At 40.9% G+C, this 22679-nt stretch overlaps 1 protein-coding gene across 6 annotated transcripts in view; it reads right to left on the bottom strand.

Moving 5' to 3' along the window:
• The window catches only part of Tdrd3 (tudor domain containing 3), a 162852-nt gene that overhangs the window by 10258 nt on the left and 129915 nt on the right, over positions 1 to 22679 (bottom strand). For 3 of the 6 annotated variants that reach the window (XM_039093361.2, XM_039093365.2, NM_001012043.1), the window contains 2 exons: positions 22353 to 22477; positions 16691 to 16937 (listed from right to left, as the gene is read on the bottom strand). In XM_039093361.2, the coding sequence (XP_038949289.1) occupies positions 22361 to 22477 (117 nt within the window). In that variant the 3' untranslated portion in view covers positions 16691 to 16937; positions 22353 to 22360. Of the gene's footprint in view, positions 1 to 16690; positions 16938 to 22351; positions 22478 to 22679 lie in introns of those variants that run through there. The other 3 variants (XM_039093362.2, XR_005493732.2, XM_063274315.1) reach the window with 2 other exon arrangements.

The raw sequence follows: 22679 nt of genomic DNA, 5'->3' as shown, positions 1-22679 counted from the left end.
GTGGATAAATGAATTAGATCGTATTTCATACAACGTACTTGAGGATTTCAATGTTTCTAGTCACCGGACTTCACATTCACTGCCCTCTTCTCTCATGTCATCACCAACCGAAGACCAACATAAATCCACAGTCCATGAGTCAACTTAAGTTGGCAGCCTCAATTCACTGAATGAGATCACATGCCAAGGAAAGCATGGGATGTCTTATTGACAGGAGGCTGGGAAAAGACTTAACACGGGTAGTGAAAGAGATCTGGTTTCTTCAGGTTTAGTGAGCACAAGAATCAGGAGATGATAACTATTAAGAATATGACTTATTCCTCAGTTTTCAAGAGGAAGGAATATGCCAGGCTGCACAGAGTTGAGGTAATAAAAACATGATTAGCCTCCAGCATAAGTGTTGCCTATGCCCTGGACAGCTCTCTGCCTGACCCTACCTGCTCTTGGTGGTTGGGAGCAGGTTGGTGCAGAGTCAATGACTCCAGGAGCTCCTCTGAGAACTGCTGCAAGCTCCTTTAATGGAGACCCACACCCTCATTGGTTCTATTCTGAACAGCAGTTCCTGATTGTCTGGCATTATTTGCACCAGCAATCCTTGCTCTCTCAGGCAGTCCTCAAATAGGTCCTCCTGCAGGAGATGCTTCTGCAGCTGAATGGCCCCAGAGTTTACATAGAGGCAGTCCTGCGTTCCTGCTACATATCTACATTGTTCTTTTTAAATTTTGACAGCCTAGCGAGAGTTGGGGTGCCATTGCATTGACATTGTTGACCCAACCTCGGACGATTCTGGTAGACTGTACTGTGCCTGTCTTCACTTGTCCTGTCTTCCAGAATCTTTCCTGTCATTGACTACCAGCCCTCAAAGAGATATCACTCTGGAGGCAAGTCACACAAGGGGGAGACAAGGAACAGCCTACATGGTGGTCTCACAGATCTCTACCATCCATGCTTTGATCACTTCCTTAGGGGGTTCCAATTGGGATTTTCGAGAGCCATCAGCACCTGGAGGAGGGTTGCCTTATTTATGGAAAGCTGCCTGGAGATATGCTGTATGAGACACTTAAACAGAATAATTATTAGTATGACCATTCCTCCCATCATAGTATAAGTGGCTATCCATGCAGGGTCAAACAGCCTCTTAATATTGTTCCATTAAAGAGATGACCACCCTTTAGACGAGTAAGGGGGCATAAATCAAGACAATTAGAAAAACCATGTGAATCCATGTGAAAACAATTGTTCATGATGGGGTCATATCAGAATTTAATGGGATCCTTATTAACATAGGGAGTGATATTGGAAGTATCATATGATCGGGTGGTCCCCAGCAAATTTTACACCTCTCCATCACACGGCCATGTCTACTTTGATATGACTGTAGAGGCACACATGACAAAATGTGGCCACAGCTTTGGCTACAGTGTATCCACCAGAGTCTGAAGGACAGTAATATTATGTTGTGGACAATACTGACCATCTCTAATTTCCTGGTGAATGAGCTCATTCTCAAACAGAAGCAAAGATTTGAGGGAAAGAGGTTCAAATCGGATCATTTCAGTGAGTAGCACCAATGGGCATAGATGGCAGATTTTTCCAGATTTGCTAGGAACTGGTCAGACCTTAATTTGGCCAATGTCAAACTCATGTTGGAATTACTAGTGCAGGCTGGCAGTGCACCTGAGGGATAGGTAGTCCAGTGAAAGTGGGCATTTGAGGGACCCTTGGAAAGCGAAGCAGTAGTGGATGTGAAGTCCATGAAGGGCAAACCCAAACTCACATTGGAAAAGAGCAGGGAAGGATGGGGAGTTAACTGCCACAGGTAAGAGAATGGGAGTGGGGGCAGGGGTACTAAAGCCCAGAGTTCATCAGCCCTCCCAGGCTGAAGAAAAATTAATAGACACAGTATGTAATTATGTCTCCATATCCTGGTCCTCTTTTGGTTCTTTCACTGCCTCCTGTCCATGGGCAGTAAGCATGTCAAAAGGAACATTAAGATTATATTCCAGGTTAGTCCTAGCCTGTTTCTCAACCAACTCATGATATGCAGCCCTCCAATTAAGGAAAACAGTAGGGTTGAGCACCGCCTTAAGGAGATTATACCAATCGCAATAGGTCTGGAGATGCATGGCTCATTGCTTCGATGCCTGTTCAAATTAAGGGGAATCTGGGACAGAATCACTGGCAGCTTTTATGATTAGTGCCAAATCTGCCAGAGGAGTTGGAATCCAGGGACTAGCTGCCACATCAGAGCCAAGATTGACAGGGAAGGCCTCTTGATATACCTGAGGAGAATGAGGCCCCTGGGGAAGAGGCAGTCCAGCATGACTGACAGGCATTGTAGCAATGACTACTGGAAGACTGCTAGAAGACAAAGTCCCCCTAGATCACACCAGGTACATCCAATGGAGCCAGAGCAGAAGGGCTAGTGAGGGCCTTTGGACAGTGACACTAGAGGCCAGCTTGGAGCCTGACTGCTGGAGGGCTGGAGCAGAGACATCCTCATCCTCATGGCTAAAGTCAACCTGTTTTCCTGGAGAAAGCAAGATGGAGTCAGTAAAGGAAAGGTGAGTTTTAGCCTGATCCTGGCAGTGTTTGTTATGGGCAGCCAACACTTCCTCTGGAGAAGAATTCTTAAGACTGGCAATGACTGCAAGGAGGATGGAGACAAAGAACAAGGGAGGGATAATACCAGACTGTACCTCATATTTTCCGGCAAGGAAGAGAACATGCATCTAGAGGTCAGGTTCCTACATGTTCTCTGGGGATATACAGGGGGCCAATATAGCAGCCTCCTCCCAAAATTGGCCCAGATCATGAGTCTTAACCTTGAGACCACAAGTAACCAGAAGGGTTTTCAGAGCCCTAATCTAGGCTTCCTTGATGGTAGAGGGGAGAGAATCCATGATGACAGCAAGCACAGAGGAAACAAACGAACTGATGTGACAATATGACAAAAGAGACAACGAAAGTCAGTGTTCTAAGCAGGGGACTCCCTCAGGTGGAGTTCAAGGCCTTATGCTGGATGGTGTGTGTACCCAGGAAGGAAAAGGAATTTCGGAGCCAATCCCTGGTACTACAACCTTGGAAACCAGTCCCTATGTCAGGTACCCAGGATGAATCCAGACCAAAAGTGAAAAATGGACAAAGACAAGGAAGAACAAAAATGGCCACTGCATGCTCATCGCACGCTCACTGCACACTTGCCTCATGCTAGATGCATGCTTACCTCATGCTCGAACTGAACCAAGACCAAAAGCAAGATTACCAGGGTGGACAGACAGAAATAACAAAGAAGACAGAAATGAGGTCCACGCATTCACCTTCGCAGGACTCACAACATGAAACACTAAGGGGCCAACTCACCGAAGAAGCGACTGAAGGGGGCACAACAGCAGCACCGAGAGGAGAAGAGCAGAGCAGGTCAAACTACGAGCACAGTCCTTGCCGAGAAAATGAGTGCTTTGGAGCATTTAGGATAGAGGGTTAGCGTTTCTGAAAGGTTAAGTGGGCTTTAGCCGGGCCAATTCAAAAATAAAAGACAAACTCAATATGGTCTGTTATTAACCCAGCAATGGACAGCATTTATTAACAGCAGTTATTAATCCAGCAATTTTCCCTGTCAGTAAATCCTCAGATGTCCAAATATCACATACAGAAACTAGAAGCACAGTGAACAGAATACAATCTGACTACGTGGTGTAAAATGTCAATGGCTTAAGAAAAGTGGGCTTTGCCCAGCAAGGGAGGTTGTGAAGAAGGAGAATGTCTTAAATGGATGTGAAAAGGCCAGACAGGGTACCTCGATGATAATCTAGAAATGAAGAGAGAGCATTAAGAGCCAATGGCCTTATTAGTTAGAAAAGGAACATACTTGGTCACTGGTGTGGTTTAAACGATATTCTGTGAATTTGGGCTTGCTTGACCACTTAATGGTGTATAGATATGACTATCAGTTAGTTTGTTTGGTTTTGGTATCAATAGTCATACAGATGATGGCCTCTGTGAAGTTATTTGTCAGCAGTAAAAACCAGAATCAGGCAGCTTTGGATACCAAGGGAATAAAGTTTGAAAGATGAGGCTATTGGATTAAATTCACAAAGCCAAGAAGTGACAAAGCCCTCACTCCTCATTACTGCTGTGAATGCTGTCTTCCTCTTTAAACTGCATGATTAGGAGACAACACTGCAGCACATGCCCAGATTCCTGAAACTCCAAGCCGAAACAAACCCTTCCCTCCTTAACTTGGCTGTATATTTTATCACAGCAACAGGAAACCTCAGGACAAACTGTCCCAAAGAAAGAATATACATAGATACCTCAGGACATTTCCCTAGGCCCTTCTAATGCTGCCAGACAAGCTAGCCAGAGGAACTCTAGAGAGTAGGCCTTTATCTCCCTCCATATCAACTGCCTACAGACAGCCAGTACTCAGACTGCAGGAGAGAGGCTAAGAGGAGTTACTGTTTTCATGTCTCTCTGAAAGAAATAAAAATATCTGGATTTCCTTGGTGGTGGTGGTGTTATTGTTGTTGCTGCTGTTGCTGTTGTTATTGTTGGGTTTTTGTTGGTTGGTTGGTTGGTTGGTTGTTTGGTTGGCATGGTTAGAAAGAGTGAAAAACGGTGCTGAGAAAGCAGACATGGGCAATGTGTGTAATTCAGCTTCCCACCTCTGTATGAAGAACTGAAATAAATGAAATTAAAAAGATAGAAGGGTTATTTGGGCTCAAGGTTTCAGTCTGCGTGCTGTTTGACTCTACTGCTATGGGTCTGTGGCAAGGCAGAACACCACGGCTGGGCCATGAAGAATGAGGATAGGAAATGAAAGAAGAGGCAGGGATGAACGGTCCAACGTTCTGCCCATGCATGCCTCTAATGGCCCACCTCCTCCAGCTAGACTCCAGCTCCTCACACTCCTACAGCCTCTCAACAGCCAAGGTTTGTGACTCAAGCACTTAACATAAGATTGATGGGCGCTGTTCCAGACTAAAAGCATATATATATATATATATATATATATATATATATATATATATATATATATATACATACATACACAGTCAAAAGGCATCCCAATTGTACAAGGACATCTAAGAGGATCCACAAGCATTCCCACTGCAACACCGGACTGTTATTCTGACAATATCATTTTCTTTTATCTGTGTCCAGAGTGTGGCACAGGCTCTAATTCAAAAGTGAAAATATCAACAAAAATAACAAAAATCCCAACCAAGAAAGAGACGGTGACTCTGATACCCTATGAACTGTGCCCATGAGGATTCCAACGATTAAGTCCCAGGAAGTGGTATAAATTGTACTAAAATGGAGCAATTTCTGCTAAATATATTTGGTTTCATACAAACAGCTTATTTGTAACATATGGCACAATTTTTGTCTGTATTTGCTGCATTAATTAAATTAATTCATGGAAGAAGTCACTTTAGGAGATGACTAAATCGTTAACCCAGCCAGCCCAAGATCTATTTCTAACCATGTGTCCTCAGATCACTTCAGCTTATTACCAGGAAGATAAAGAAATGACTTTCTCAAAGTTTTAAGGGGATACAAAGAAGGTCAATAGGGACTACTGTACACAACAGCTATTTCTTATTTCTTATGATACACTGATTTCAGGAAGAGCCAATGAGGCTCATGTGAAAATTGAGTGCTTTATACAAAATGGCTATAGAAATTTCAACCTGTGTTTATCACACTTGTCTTTTGAGTCCATAAGTTTTATTATTTTAGAAGCTGGTGCAACATGTTAAGACCAAGTGGGCATTTATTCTGTGTACGAATAAATCTTGAAGAATAGTTTCAGAAGATTTTGGATGGAATGTCAGTGTTTCTATATGAATGTTCAGTGTGGTATTTTTCTGTAGTGTATATGTAATATGAAAATAGGAAGAAATTACATCATATTTAAAGCCATACCATGTGAAATTTTGAAAATTTTAGAATATGGTAAAAATATTATGGCTATTGGCACATGAACTGTATTTTCCCAAGAATTTAAAAAGTTCCATGAGATTCAAAACACTTAGCCTATTAGGGAAAAAATAGATACCTGAACTATGTCTGTTAACATTTGAATCTAAAAACAAACACTGAGAAACAACTAGGAAGGCCTCAAATAGATGATGACTTTCTATTTAAGAAAGAAAGGAGGGATTGTTTAAAAAGAAAAGTGCCTAGATCTACTGGTGAACTTAAGATTAACCATAGAAAAATCTAGATGTATACACACACACACACACACACACACACACACACACGTACACACACACACACGTACACACACATGTGCATACACACACATGGAGATAGAGACAGAGAGAGAGAATAGAAAAAATATTGTAAAAATCTAAAGTAACTGGATGAAAATGACAATAATTATAGCAGTTTATATATTCTCCCTAAATCAAGGATTAAATATGAAAGTAACAATTTACTTTTAATTGTTTAACTGTCCTACCAAGGAGGGTTATTGTTGTCATTGGTTTTTTTTTCCACAGTCCACTGAAGATAGAATCATTATAACTTAATTTTTCAAATGAGTAGAGTTTGATATTATCTTAATAAGTTATATAAAGGGTATGAAAACAACCCACATTAGAATCACAACTGCTTTTTTAAAGCAGTTTTATAAAGGTTTAACTAACATATTTTTAAAAAGCACACATTGGAAATACATAGAAAGAACTATTTGATGATCTGTACATGAATATGTATACACACAGAGGAAAACAAGATAGCTGACATGCCCACAGTTCAAAAAGTTTCTTCATGTGCTTTGGTTATTTTATTCTTCCCTCTGGCAGCCATTTCCTGGTGTGTCACTTGTCACCATGAGTTATAAAGTTTTCTGTGAATGTAGTCATATAGCATGTCTCCTGACACCTCCGAGTTCTGACCTCCTTTACTTAGCATAGTTATTTTGAGATTCATCCAAGGTGGTGTGGTCCTCAGTGGTTCATTCCTCTTTATTGCTTTTTAAAATTCCTTTTATTTTACATTTCATTTATAGATAGCCTCAATTTGTTTATACATTCTGCATGTTAATGAACACTGTGTTGTTTTCATTTGGGAACTATCACAGATTAAAATATGAGTGACTCATATGCAAACACAAATATGAACATGTTTTCACTGTCATGGGTAAAGAAGTATGGGTAGAATGAGCAACGGCAAAGGTTTAACTTTTTATCCTCTTAGGGTCTCACTATATAGACCTAGGTGCCGGCTGGCCTAGAACATTATATATAATGTAAATATTGTGTATACATACACACACACACACACACACACACACACACACACACATATTTAGTGACAGAACTTACTGTCCTCAAACTCAGAGTTCCAGCTGTGTGTGTGTGTGTGTGTGTGTGTGTGTGTGTGTGTGTGTGTGTGTGTGTGTGTGTGTGTGTTTCTGTGATGCTGGTCTCCACAGAGTTCTCAGATGTAACACCAATGAACAATCCACAAAAGAACAAACAGTTAAATTGTACATATCCTGAATTAAGAATCTGTCTTAGGAAATACTATTAAGGAAGTGAGAAGATAATAAATGTAATGTAAGTTATGCAACTCTTAACGTAAAAGAAATATTAACAGCCTTGTGATCAGTTTTGAGACCTAAAATCTTCATATGGATAAGAATTAAAAATATTTACATATCTGATAAAAGAGAATATGTAGAGAATTCTCAACATACTGAAAATGTCCAAAAGTCACTAGAAATAACAACTAAGCAATGACTACAATTATCATTAGCCATTAAGGAAATGCAAACTGACACCATAAGGTGACTACTACCACACCTGCTAACATGACGTGTGGGAAACATCTGTCCTCACAAGGGATGATGACTTTCGGCCTTGAACTTAATGGGAATGTAAAGCATACTGACCTTGCTCAGCTCACATTCAGGCAGTCATGTTGGTGAGACTCTATGGACACAGCTCCTGACAGTACAGTTCCCAGTGTTACCTTTAGGGTGGAGAGCCTTTTATGCTATTTGTCATACAGTTCTTCCTAACACCCACCACCATTCCCATCTCTGAGATAGTAGTATTTCCTGGGTCCCCCCGCAGTACTCCACTGTCCTGGACTTCTCTCCAAGCAGCCATCTGGACCATTTGGGACCCATCTGGTCTCTGTTTTCTAAGACCCCTGTGTCCTTGCCTGGTACCTAGTAACTTGAGTGCAACATTTCCTATGTTTTAACTATTTCAGATGAAGAGATGAGCCCATGCCCTGTGGTTCTCTTCTAAGCATACGCAGGAATCCTGCAAACACTTAGACTTGTACAAACTGAATCTTTTGTGGTCAATGAGCCATCTGAAGTTAGAATACATTCTAATCCTTTAAATTGTGTTCTTTGCTTACAAACCCAAGGCATTTAAAAACCTTGCTAATGATGGATGTTTCCTTTCAAGCTACCTGACATAAAATAGCTATTTAAAAACAATTCTACACAAGACAGGCAGTCTATGCTCCAATAGATAGCCCTACAGATACTGATACTGGCAGCACTAGCTGGATTTAATAAATTAAAAAAAAAAAATGGCCATGAAATTGGCGGGAGGGATCACGGGAGTATGGCTGGCAGGAGTTAGGGGGAAAAGGAAGCAGTTATGATGAAAATACATCATATACATGTATGAAATTCCCAAAGAATGCAAAATATGTAAAAAGGGGTATTATTCCTACTCTTTCACAAAGATACATTTTTTAAAGGTTTGGGGCGTGTGTGTGTGTGTGTGTGTGTGTGTGTGTGTGTGTGTGTGTGTGTGTGTGTTATATGGTGTATGCCACATGTATGGGTGTCTGCAGACACTAAGAGAGAGCAACAGGTCTCCTGAAGCTGGAGTTACACACGGGGAGGGCAACAGGAGCAATCCCTCCAGCCCCTCGAGGGTACTTTTGCTTAGGGCAGAATAACTAAGGTAATTAATTAAGAAAAATTATTTAAAAAAATATAATTTCCCAAAGCCGGGCAGCTAGCCTCTCACACACTTTTATAAAGGTTGGCCCCAGTGGCCTGAGACAAATCTCTGTATTCCTTCACTTCAGTCCCTTCAAGTACGAACTAAGAATGGTGTCAATGGAAACTTTCGGACATTAGGGTTCAGCACTCTTGACAAGAGACACAGAGCAGTGGCTAATGGTGGTTGCCAACTTGATGAGATCAAATAAAACCCAAGCTGTGGGGCATTCTTCTAACCAGGCATGTGAATAAGAAGACTCACCCTAAATCTGGGTTCCATCTTCTGGTGGTTGTCCAGATAATACGGGGAAGTGGAAATTCAAGGTTTCTTTGGAAAATCAGTTGTGCTGGATGATGTTTTGCTGGGGCAAACACATGAAGGAGACAAAGGTGAGAGGATGTGTTGCTAAAGGATGCATGGTGAAGGATTCCTCACTAACAACATGCATGTATTGGTTCACCTTATATCGCAGAGAGAGAAATGCACCAAAAATTTCTGGTGGTGTTCTGGTGGCTTTTTTGCTGCGTCTGCTCAGCTGATTGGAGAGTGATGTCATCTGGTATGGGCTCACGTGGAGTTTTGCTAAGAAATTCATGTGGTGAGGCAATACACAGGGAGGACATGTTGTTTGGAGGGACCAGTGATGGGAGGCTTGCACAGCTAGCGCTGCAGTCCATCCTGTGTCTCGGGTGACCTTCACTTCATTAAGGCACAGGCAGAGAACTTCTCCTGGCAGCCCTATAGGTCCTGGTTACCCCACTGCCTCACACTGATTTAACAGACGCTGGTTGTTTCTGCATTGTCGTGCCACCTCCGCTGACTCATGTCTGTTACCCAACAGTACTGAACTGAACTGCTGGTATATTCAGGAAGTGTGTGTGAGCGGCTCGAGCTGCCGCTGCTGATCCTGTGATGAATTTCTGACAATGCAGATGGGATTCGCTCCAAAGAACAATTTCTAAAGAACCCATCTTAAAATTATGGTTGACAAAAATGCAAGCCTACAATGGGGCATGGTAAAAAGAACCTTTGCCTCTTGCCTAAGTCCATCTATCCTGTTGCTATAGCATCTCTCCTCTGAGATTATAACCAATTTCTTTGGGAATCCAAAATAGATTAATGACAAACAGCTCTCCAAGAATTCCCCACATCACCAGAGCCACACTGGGACTGGTGAGATGTCCAGCCCTGTAGACAGACCAAGTCCTCGACTCTCTGCCTCTCCAGTGTGAGACGCCACTTTCGGACGACCTGGATCATATCCTCTAAGAGAGTCTAATAAATCCCCTTTGGATACATGTACTATTTTAATATATTTAATATATATTCATTCTAGCTCTTCTGTTCCATTAGATAACTAATATACCTTGTAATTAATAAAATGAGCTGTTGTTTGAAAAGAGGACAGATGAAAAATATAGCAAGAAAACCCCTTCATGGGATGTCAGAAAAGGCCATGCTGTACAGACTGTCCGCTGTGGGGAGTGAGCGACCCCTTAAGTGCAGACACTGGGCCAGATGCATCTCTATTAACCCTGCGTCCCTCACCATCTGTCGAATATTCAGTGGCGCTGAGCCCCAAAAGTTTCCACTGGGGTATGTAGAACAGAACTCTCTCTGAGTTACCACTTCCATTAACTGATTTTTTTCACTTTCAAATTGTGTAAACTATGACACAAAACCCAATGTTTAACTTCGGTAGTCATAATAACTGAGATAGCCCTGTGTTTTTCCTGCATATACAAAGCTATATTTAGCACCTGTGACCTTGCCTTTTTCTTTCTACAAACATGCTAATGAACACTTTGGTCTTCAGTATTTTAATTCAAGATATTCCTGGAATGGTAGATTAAAGAATAGTATCTCAGACAGTTTTTACTTTCAAAAAGAGTAAAGAAACTGAAGATATATTTAGAGTTGAGCAACTAGGAGTTAGATTTTTCTGGTAGGCAGACTGATAGGGAAGGGGAGGCCATGGCTAGGTTAACAAAAGGTGGTGAAATTCCAAGATGGCTGGCTTCCTCCTCACCCTTCTGACTTACAAAAATCTCACAGCTTAAAACAAAGGCCTTGTAGTCTTTTTCTCCTGCCAGTTGGGTTCCTGTTGAAGGTCTAGCTTAGTAAGTTCAAGGACATCTTATACAACAGTTGTAGGCCATTCTGTCTTTCTGATCAACCCTAAAATTTGGGAGGAAAAATCTTTGGGGACTTGAGAAACTCCAGCCCTCAAGAGGAGACTGGATTTTTCAGTTTCTCAGCAGCGCAGCAGCAGCAGCAGTTATTATTATTATTTTTTTTTTTGGGAGTGGGGGGTCAAGGGGATCTTTTTCTTTGTGTGTTTGCTATATGTATGTATTTCTCACCCCAATAAAAGTCTTTCTTCAACTACTACCTGATTCTCTCTGTTCCTGTCTACTGTATTTTCCTTCTTTTAATTCTGAAACTGGCAGAAAAAAATGAACCTGATCAAGACTGCTAGAGGGTAACAGTATTATAAAACCTCCTACCCACCAAACCCTTACCTTGCTTACATAGGATATGGTCTCGTGGTTCAGTGTGTGCCGAAGGCTAATGCTGGCAAGTGTCTGGCTCCTTGGCTACATGTGCCAAGTTTTTATTTCCTTCCTCTGTGCCCCGGGGAAATGGTATGGGATTAGTTAGGGCGTGTTGGTAAAGTCACAAACTCAGGCTCCTAAGAGAAGTAAGAAACTCTATAGGAAACATAGATACAGTGAGCTTTGGGGTGTTTTCACTGTGACCTAAGGCTGGAAGATGAAGTACACTACAAACTTCTCCTATCCAGGACAAGGGCAGCCTGCCCACAGTCTCAGTCTCCTGTAAACAGAAGTGAAAGTTTAAACAGGGAGGAAGGAAGTGGAAGTCAAGTCCTATGGTCAAAACCACAAACCACACTTAGTAAATGGCTTAGAAAGAGAACATATTAAGCCATCTCTTGGCACCTCTTACCGCTTAGTTTTCCTTATTAGCTCAATGTTGTTTCTCCACAATCCTAACCACGCCTTAGGCTAGGTTCTAGTTGGGAAAATGGCAAAATTTTAGAGATTCAACCTGTTTCCTCATGCCTTGACCATAACTTTCTTTAGAAAAATAACACTCCTACCTGTAGGTGAAAACATCCTAAAATTGAAAGGAATATTTTTTAAAAAGTAGTAAACATAAAATAATAAAGTAATATTGTAGTTTTAAGAGTTTAAAAAATGGAGGTTAATAAAAATTACATTAAAGAAATGAAGTTCTGATAAATAAATGGAACATGAAAAGTATAGCACACAGATATTGTATAAAACAGAGTAACGAAGGGAACTTGACCATGAACTCTCTGAAGCCTGCGATAAGGTTGACTGCAGCACAATGTCCAGAACACAGCACTTAATAAATGTTTACTGAGTAAATTCATACGAAAGGTGTTTAAACTACAGATACTCTGCATTGGTAGGGAAAGAACAACCTGAGCTAAGAATACAAATGTGAAAAGTCGAAGGGAAAGCAGAGGTTTGAAACAAGGAAAACTGAAGAGAGGAGAGGAGACGCAATGCAGGTGAGGAGAAAGAGCCGTAGGAGAAAAGCCGATCTGCTTGGGAGTCAGAAGGAAAACAGTGAAAAGCATCGCTCAGTATGCAAGACAAACTTAAAATGAATCTACGGTGCTACTGTGTTAGTCAGGGTTCTCTAGAGAAGCAGAGCTCACAGACTTAGAGAATTTATAATGACTTAATAGGCTGTGGCCCAACTAATGCAAACAATGGCTGGTTATGAATGGAAAGTCCAAGAATATAGAAGTTGTTCAGTGCACAAGACTGAATGTCCTTGCTGGTCTTCAGTATGTGCTGGAATCCCAAAGAAGTAGCACAAGATCTTCCCAGCACAAGATCTGGACCTTCCTACTTTAAATTAAGCAAAATATCCCTCACTGGTGTGCCCTCCATTTTTAAATTTTAGTCAATTTCAGATGTAGTCAAGTTGGTAGCCATCACAGCTATCAACATGGCAGAAGAGTCTATAACCATGCCAAACTAAACCTGGGGAAAGGGGGGCATGTAAAATCATCTTGGCACCCTGACAGTGGAGGTGGTTTCCTGTGACTTATCTGTTTTGGAACTTCGCTCTATCCAACACTTCTACTCTGTGGCCTTGGTAAGTTGACTTAACTTTCCAGAGGCCATCTCCTACTATACTGTGGAATACAAACAGTAATCCATGCTTCCCAGAGCTGTGGTAAAAATTAGAACTTTTAAATCAACAATCTGTTGCATTGGTCTGGACACAGAAAAGCCTTGGCAATACCAGTGATTATTAATACACACATCAATTACACATCTAAGCCTACAGCTGCCCTAAATAGCAAAAAGTCACATCGGAAATAAAGTAGATATATTCATCCAAATACGCTTTGTTATGTCAGAAATAGACACCCATTCTTTAGTGCCTACAAGTGTCCTCCAGCAGTCAGTAAGTTAGGCTGATTTCTTATGACAATTTGAACTTTTCTTCGTGTCTTTGGGTCAACTCAAATGTTAAATGTCAATAATATTCTTATGAACTAATAAGGAATGGTAATTACCAGTTAACATGATTGCCTTCTATGGAGTATCTATGACAGATGAGCTCTGTATTAGTACTGTCATCCCCAGCTAAGGACAAAGATGCAGTTTTCTAAACCACAGGTTCTCCAACCGGGCTTCACAACCCCATACAAGATTGCAGCAAGGAATGAGAGGGTTGTAATCAATCCGGAAACAGTAGGGTTCTGAATACTCAGTGGCCAAATAGGAATTTAAGGCATGCCTGGAAGCACTTACCCATGTACTGTGTAACTGCAATGAAGCCTTCTTTTGAAACACACACCTTTCATGCATACTCTGTGGTGTCTGTGCCTGAAATACCTTGGCAGAGATTTCTAGCATAACATGTTAAGGAATTGTAGTGTATTTAATACACACGCAAACACACAAAGTTTTCTGTTGAAAGGTAATAGTCTAATTATGGAAATAGTGTATCTTTTGGATATACTACAACTGTGGTTTACAACCCTATACAGTGTTGTGACAGTGAATGAGAGGGTTATAAACCTCTAGGAACAGTAGGTTTCTGAATGCTCATTGGCCTAATATTAGTACAAAATCAAAATACGCTCAGTGACTCTGAGGCGGGCCAGACAGCACTTATCCATGTGTATTGACACAGTGTATAATATATTACATATATAATACTTTAAATTTTACACTTATTATTTTTAAAATCATTAAATCAACTTTGGTTTGGGATCATAGCAATATTTCCACTGCTTTATGAAATGGCCCTAAAAAGACTGCCATTCTGTAATATGTATTTATGCAAAGTGGTAGTCTTAGCATTGACAGTTATAAATTAATATATTAACCAAGCTGGAAAAATACCAAAGATGCTCTATATCCTACGAAAAATCACATATCCAGTTAAGATTACATCTTTAAATATTGACTCATCACAGTAGTATATAAATTCACCTATATATTTAATGGTAAAATGAATATGTATCCCAAAGAATTATTATAAAATATTTGTCAGTGAATGTTTGACTTATATACCTGTATTCAAATATTCAGGAAGAAAGGGGTCAAAACAGAGTAAGTCCAAGAACCCTACTCTAAATGCTCTCAGTTTCCTAAGTTCTTCTGCCTCTAACCTTATTAAGTTTTCAAACTTCAAAACTACTGTGGGCAGCCTGTAGACACACATCAAAGTCATTTGGAAATCTTTAATATGACAATCAGAATTCAGACCTACCCCACTGTGATATCCAGGAATAAAAGCCAAAAGGTATTGCCAGTCACATCCACAAGCAAGGGTGGGTTAAAAACAAAGAGTGTGTAGGTCATGAGAGAATCTAAGTTCTCCACTTTCATTTCCCTCCTTTCTTCTCTTCCTCTCTCCTCAATCCTCCCTCCTCAATCCTCCATTTAATTGATCACTCTGGCTTCCAGCTGGTATGATAAGAAAACCGCCCACTGCAGGAGATGCTGCCAGGTATGCCGAGTACCACAGAAACTGTGGTACATCTACACGATGGGAGTACTACTCAGCTATCGAAAACAATGCCTTCCTGAGTGAGGTAACCCAATCACCAAAAACACAGATGGTATGCACTCACTGAGACCCACAACCACAATACCCAAGGTACAATTTACAGGCACAGAAAGCTCAAGAAGGATGACCAAAATGCAGATGCTTCAGTCCTTTTTAGAAGGGGGAACAAAATATAGGACGAAATACAGAGACAAAGTATAGAGCAGAGACTGAAGGAAAGGCCATCCAGAGACTGTCCCACCTGGGGAATCCATCCCATATAGAGTCACCAAACCCAGACACTTGCTGATGCCAAAAAGTACATGCTGCCAGGAGCCTGATATAGCTGTCTCACAAATACAGAGGCAGATGCTCACAGACAACCACTGGTCTGAGAATAGGGTCCCCAATGGAGGAGTTAAGAGAAAGGATTGGAGGAGCTGAAGGGGTTTGCAATCCCATAGGAAGAACAACAATATCAACCAACCAGATACCTCAGAACTCCCAGGGACTAAACCACCAATAAAAGAGTACACCTGAAGGGACCCATGGCTCCTGCAGCATATGTAGCAGAGGATGGCATTGTCTGGCATCAACAGGAGAGGCCCTTGGTCCTCTGAAGACTTGATGTCCCAGTGTAGGGGAATGCCAGGGTTAGGAGGAGGGAGGAAGTGGTGGGGTGGGGGGAGCACCCTCATTGAAGCAGGGGGAGGGGGACAGGATACAAGGTCTCTGGAGGGGAAACCAGGAAAGGGGATAACATTTGAAATGTAAATAAAATATCCAATAAAAGAAAAATAAAGCAAGCAAGCAAGCTGTCCACTGAATGAAGAATTTGTAGCTAAGGTAACTGTCATTAGCTTCTCCAGAACACCGTCCTCTCCTCTCAGGAGGCTGTCGATCAGGTGCATAAGCTCTGCCTCCAATCCACCCACTGACTCCTCCTTCTAAAGCTGTGAGACTCAAGCCTAACACACTGGTAGAGTTTCTAGTTACAAGAAGACAAACTGTCCAATGCAATACATGTGGCCTCAGCTTCGTCTTCTAAACACACTTCACTGGGTAGCCCTCACCTACACAGTGGGAATTCCCAGGTACCATCTGGGGTCAAATGTGGCAAGTCTGTTCTAGACAGAAGCCGATCGCAGGGAAATCAGAAATGAGAGATACAAAAATCAATCTTTCATAGCATTTCTGGGATATGCATCACTAAATTAAGTCAATCCTGAAACACGGAAGACATAGTCATGTGGTGGGTCAGTCAATACCCATCTGTGATCCAGGGCTGTGAGATGGCTTCTTTGTGACTTGCAACCAAATACATCCTAAGAACACAACTGAAATGTAAATGAAAGGGTATGCCTGCTATTCCATTACATCTGTAAAAACTGTGAGGGTACTAGAAACTACAAGCCTAGCTTTTCATTCTTCTGCCATATTTGATAGCTGTTACCATACTAATAACTGCTATTTGGCTTCAGGTTGTATTAACAGAAAATACTGTAAGCTATGCAGTCAGTATAGTATGTAATTATAGGGAAAGGCTTCCACAGGATGTTTGGTAGATGGCAATTAGTGTGGGGCTAATGCCAGATCAACAAGGAAACAAGAGGCAAGTCAAACAGCACAGCATATATAATAACACACTGGTTTTATTGATGGCAGAAGAAAAGTTTTCCATTGTAAAGATATTTGCTCTATCAGACTCAGTATTTCCCCCCTTGCTTTGTGTAGGTTGAATCTTTCCCCTAAAATTTCCTTATTTTTTTTTTCTTTCTCTAAAAATCATATCCAGCACGTTGAGTCACAGTCTGAAGAAGTGGAAATCTATGAATGGGCTGCCAGGATCTTTCAGTCAGTGGTTCTTCCTTCACAAAAACCCTGTTTCAAAAAGAAGAAAGTAAAATTGAACCTAAGATACCTCTTCTATACTTTATCAAGGCAGAACTTGGCTGAAACCTTTTTTAAAAAATGTCAAATGTTCATATACATATCAGTAATCTCAGTAATCAGTAACCAGAATGAATTAGAAAAACAATCTCACTCATAAACTTACATCTCTATTAAAAAACAACACTGAAACACCAAAATTTAGGCCAGGCTGTGGTGGCCCAGGCCTTTAGTTATAATACTGGAAGGGCAGATCTTTGAATTCAAAGCCAGCCTGGTCTACAGAGTGAGTTCCAGGATAGCCATGACTACTCAGAGAAAGTATGTTTTGAAAAACCAAAACAAAACAAAAACCCCATCTCTAAAAACATATGAAGTTATTTTTCTTTTGAAAGTATTATCTCTCTGGTGCTGCTAGATCCTTCCGTTTTAGGTACTGACTGCAGGAACCTGGATTAAGTGAATACCTTCTTCACAAGGAAGACTTAAATGAGAGGCAGTCAGCCAGTCGGGCTCTCCACCCTATGCTACCTACTTCAACATTTTCTTAGGAGACCTCTGGCCTGAGTTAGTTCACCTAGGTCATTTATCACTTACTTTGTTCTGTCATTGTTTTCTGCCTTGTCAGATATCTGTATTTTTAAAAATTCATTTTAATTTCTTTGAATGAGTGTGTGTGTTCTCACGTGCAGGTGTTCTCAGAGAATACAATAGGATGTTAGGCCTCTAAGGCTAGAGTTACAGGTGCTGGGGACCTCCCCGTATTGATGATGGGAGCTGAAATCAATTCCCTGTGAGAGCAAGCAGCAAGCGCTCCTAACTGCTGAGCCATCCCTCCAGCTCCAGGTATTATACTATTTGAAACCACAACCATTATCAGTGGTGATAACGTAAGAGCTGAGATACATAACGAGAGCTTGAGTTAGCATCATGAGCAAAACAGTTTGTGGGAAGGAAGAGGTAATCTACCACTGGAAACATTAGCTCCTAAGTCTTTCAAAGTGAGTAGACTTCCTGACCAATACATAGGTCCCCTAGATCCTGCTTTTCTTTAATTACATAAGTATATACGTGCATGATGGAGGGGCAGCATATGTACCATGGTGTACATGTGGATGTCAGGAGGCAATTTTGTGAAGTATGTTCTTTTCTTTCTTTATGCAGGCTCCATAAACAGACTCAGGTGGTCAGGCTTGTGTGAAAAGTACTGTACCCACTGGACCATTCTGCCAACTGGAACTCTGGATACGACATTCTTACATAATGCCAGTCCTACTGGCATCACAGGCTAATAGCTCTGTTCATAAAGATTGTTTTCCTAATTACTGATATAAAAAAGAATCATGTGTCTACAAAGAATGCTGCACAAATGCATCCAAAAATAATCTACATGTTAAAACATACCTTCTACTAGCTAAATATGTTGTCTTCAAGAAGAAACATACAGTATCTACAGATAACTATTCGTTTCAAGGTTTTGGGTTAATTAACTCTGAATATTATTCTTCCATTAAATAAGAAACTAGGACCAAAGTTCAGGATGCGTTCACAGTACATATTGCTAGTCTTCATAACACTAAGGAATTCTAGCTAACCTGCCTTACAATTTCTCTCTTCATAGGCAAACATGCAACTTGAACTACTTAAGCAGTAGATGCACCAGTTCTCTAGTCCTACTGACACCCAACAGCAATAATTCTTAAATTCAGTAGTGATCTTACCGTTACTCCAAAGTTCACGACCATGCCAAGCACATCACATTAAAACTCAAGCATCAGTAAGTATCCCTAACAGGCTTTGGGTTCACGGCTTACTGGAGCCACTTGCTAGGGACAGCTGTGTGCTCCTTTCCACCTATCCTCCTTCTCAGGACTCTCAGACGCCATCATACAATGAGTTCAGTGACTGGTCCTGTGGATTTAGATAGCTCCTAAGACTCAAGTCATATTATGAACTCCTCTTATTGTCCAAGGATCAGCCCGATTTGCTGTCTAAAAGCTTTGTATAGACTCACTTCGATATCCACTCCCGTTTCTAAACTGCACAGAACAATTCCAGGCAGTGTCCAGGTACTAGAATTTGGGGAACCTAGGCTAACAGCTCCCCTCCAATCTCAGGCCTGATTTATCAGCACTTTTCCTCACACCTGGAGCTGTCTTTTCACTCCACTGATTCCCTTCTCTCACTGGGCCCTGCCTCTGAGCTCTGTGTTTCATGAGTCTCTGGTGCTGGCCTTAGGGTAAGACCCAGGTGACTCCAATGTGTCTCCATCCTGGAGAAGAAGGAAATAGGGTTGTATAGAGAGTTCAAGGAAATGTTCCTGGGAACTAACATGCAGATGCCTAACTCAAATTCCATGTAATTTACACTTCAGGAACACAATCCAAATATAAATGAACGGATTTTAAAATTATATTTTTGGAAGTGATAGCAGAAATGCCTAGAGTATTTCTCACCATCCTATATAATTTTTGAGAAAAAAATAGTACTTGACCATACATAACTTTATATTTATATTTATGGAAAGTCATAGAGCTGACTACCAAATATGCTCTTCTTATTGGATATTTAAATTAATAGAAACATAAGGGAAGTGAAAAGGAAAGTTTTCAATTTTGTGACAAGAACAGAAGTTTCTGCACCTCACTTCTGAACATCCCATTAAGACCGTTTGGCAGGAGTATTTCATTACATTACATGGGCTTTGATGATGTATTTCTGAGTTACAATGCCAAGTCTTCCTAGCCAACATTGCATGTCTTGCTCACTTTACTTTTATGTAAACTTTACAGCAAAGTTGTTTTTACAATGATACAGAATACGATTACCAACAATCTAAATTTTCAGTGTCACCTTTCTTCCCTGAAAACAGTCCAAGCCAAGCAAGCATCTGGACCATGAGGAAGACTGACTTATTAATATTACTTCATGGCAGAACACAGAACTCAGGGCCTGCCACATGCTAAGTATGCAAGCTCTACCAGAGCTGTACCCCAGCATCCAAGATGAAAGCTTTAACTTAGGGGGCATGAAAAGTAAGACTATGACACTTAAGTTGATTAGGAAATGTTTGCATTGTATGATTTGATATGGTTAGGCCAAAATTACCCTCAGGGCTATGGTGTATAATGTATTTTTAAGCAGTGTACTTTTTCAAAGAAAAATTTCCATGGAACCTAAACATACAAAATACATGAAAGACACTCCTGGGAGGCTGGGAGGACTTAGCCCTCCCCACTGGGTGCGTGCTAGCTTTCCACTGCTTCCAGCCATCCAACCCTCTCCATCAACCCAAACAGCAGAGCCAGAGAGCTCACATCCCGCTCAGAACCTTTAGTTTCATTAAAAACTGTTTTAAGTGATGTAAAAATCCCCAGAAAGTAGGAAAAAGATCTCTATTTTCATTTACTTTAAAGTGTCATTTAATTGTAAGCACAAGGAACTTATTTTAAGAGTATACACTCAATCTTCTGCAGTGTATAAGCTCCTTAAATCCTTGTATATACTTTGATTCTGCTTTTTAAAAAAGACCATGAGAACTGGTTCCTGTATGCTACAGAAAAATGCCCAGAGTTATGCAGCAGCTCCTCTTTGATCTGCGTCTGGGTCAGAACTGTTTGCTTGATAGCCTTGTTCTGAGCGCAAAGAGGAGGTGGTGATAAAAGGGAAAGAGCTACACTGGCTGGCTCTGAGGGTCAGAAGTCAATTAGCATTAGGCTTTTGCTTAAGGCTGACTGAGATATGAAGTTAAATGTCAGGAAAGTTCTGCGTTTCTATTAGAATACTGTAAATAGTTTCAGACATAAGTAAGTTTTGGGAGCCGAAGGACACATGGCTCAGGAACACTGCATTCATCTGAAGTTCGGGAAATGTGAATAGTTTAAATGTTGGTCACAGTTCAATATGTTTAAAACATTATTTAACTTAGATCAACATTAAATTATTGAGATAATTTCCTTTTCCCCCCTCTTTGATTTTTTTTTCCTTCCACCCATATCACACCTCAATTAACACTCTGACTTCAAGGATTCCATAGCCACTGCTGGCTACTGGTCAGGAGAAAAGAGAACCTGATTAAAAACCTTGGCAGAACTAAGTGTAAAATGAGGAACTGAGGAGTTCCTAGAAATTTCTCATTCTTGCTACTGAAGACAGAAAAATATAGTTAAGTCCAGAATAGTCTATAGGACAATAAATACCTGATAGAAAATTCATTTTCAATTCTCCAAAAGTAGCAGAATGGACTGAAAACAGTAAGAAGACAAGCTGTTTGCCAAATGTGAAAGTATTTTCTTCTAGAAACATATTAGAAAATAAGGTCTTTGTCAAGCATGTGATGTCTGAGACAGTTTCCTAAATCTCCTTCCTGCTCCTTCTCCCTAGTAAAGATAATTTTTAGACAGCTGTTCTTTCTGAAAGAGGTATGAATGCTTCTAGATAAGCAAACAGCCTCCAACTGAGTAAGAGGCATGTTGTCTTTCTGACCTCTTCCTTAAATAAGCTCAACTAGATGAAACCATACAAGAGCACTCAGAAACGAGGCATGCTCTCACATATCTGTGGGTTCTAGTTCTCGATCTTCAGATGTGAGTATTCAATTAGATTAACTGCAAAACCCAGAAAAGAGAGAAGGGATGGGAAGAGCATTAGAGAGAGAGAGAGAGAGAGAGAGAGAGAGAGAGAGAGAGAGAGAGAGAGATTCAGAGAGAGGGAGGGAGTACACAGGGGGAGCTGGAGTCAGGGGTAGATACTGCATTCATTTATGAAATTCTCAAAAAAATATAATAAAACTATGAGAGAGAGAGAGAGAGAGAGAGAGAGAGAGAGAGAGAGAGAGAGAGAACGAACACAAAATACGTACAGTGGTTTGGACCAGAATGTTTGCTCATGTTTGCTTGGTCCACAGTTAGTAGGAACTGTTTGGAAAGGATTAAGAGGCGTGGCCTTGTTGGAATGAGTACAGGTTTGTTGAGGAAGGTGAGTCATATGGGTGGACTTTGAGGTCCATTTTCCATCTCTGACTGTATCTTATGGAGCAGGTGTGAATTGTCAGCTACTGCTCCATCCCCATGACTGCAGGCTGTCATACTCCCTGCCACAATGGTCACAGACTAAAAGCCTCTGAAGCAAGGTCCCACTTAAATGTTTCATTTATGCAATGCCTTGGTCATGGTGTTTCTTTACAACAGAGCAGTAACTAACATAGCAGAAGTGGAGCAATAGATTTCTAGAAGGATTTGTGGGGAAAGGCTAGTGGAAAAGTGGCAAATCACACTGTCACTTGAAAGCTGAATCACAAAATCGGCTTTTTCTATGTGCATTATTATGAAACATCAGTAGCTGAACTTGTATTGAACACAAAGTACATCTTTTTTATATGAAAACTATCTGGCAATGTCGCCTTACCTTTCACATTAGTTCCGAGCTCGAGGAGGCTGGTAAAACTGCTGTGTTGGCCGAGTGGACCTTCGAGGCTGTCCGTCACCCCCTCTCCGGAACTCAATGGTGTGATCATAGGTACCCTCTTCTTCCTATTTGCAAGAATAATGATTTAGTATCTTCAAAGTAGCTCCCACTTTCCTAAGTTAAACATGGTTTATAGTCTTCATGTTAATATACCTTCTGAAGCTGTCAACAGAGAGAGGCAGGGGTAAGGAGTAAAGACAGAGATCTTAAAGGAAACGATTTCCAAATAACAGTACGACTATCACATCAAGTGATGAAACGTAAGGA

The sequence above is a fragment of the Rattus norvegicus genome, chromosome 15, assembly GCF_036323735.1.
Source record: "Rattus norvegicus strain BN/NHsdMcwi chromosome 15, GRCr8, whole genome shotgun sequence".
Taxonomy (NCBI): domain Eukaryota; kingdom Metazoa; phylum Chordata; class Mammalia; order Rodentia; family Muridae; genus Rattus; species Rattus norvegicus.
Note: the sequence above shows the minus strand (reverse complement) of the source record. Positions and strands in the feature narration are given on the sequence as shown.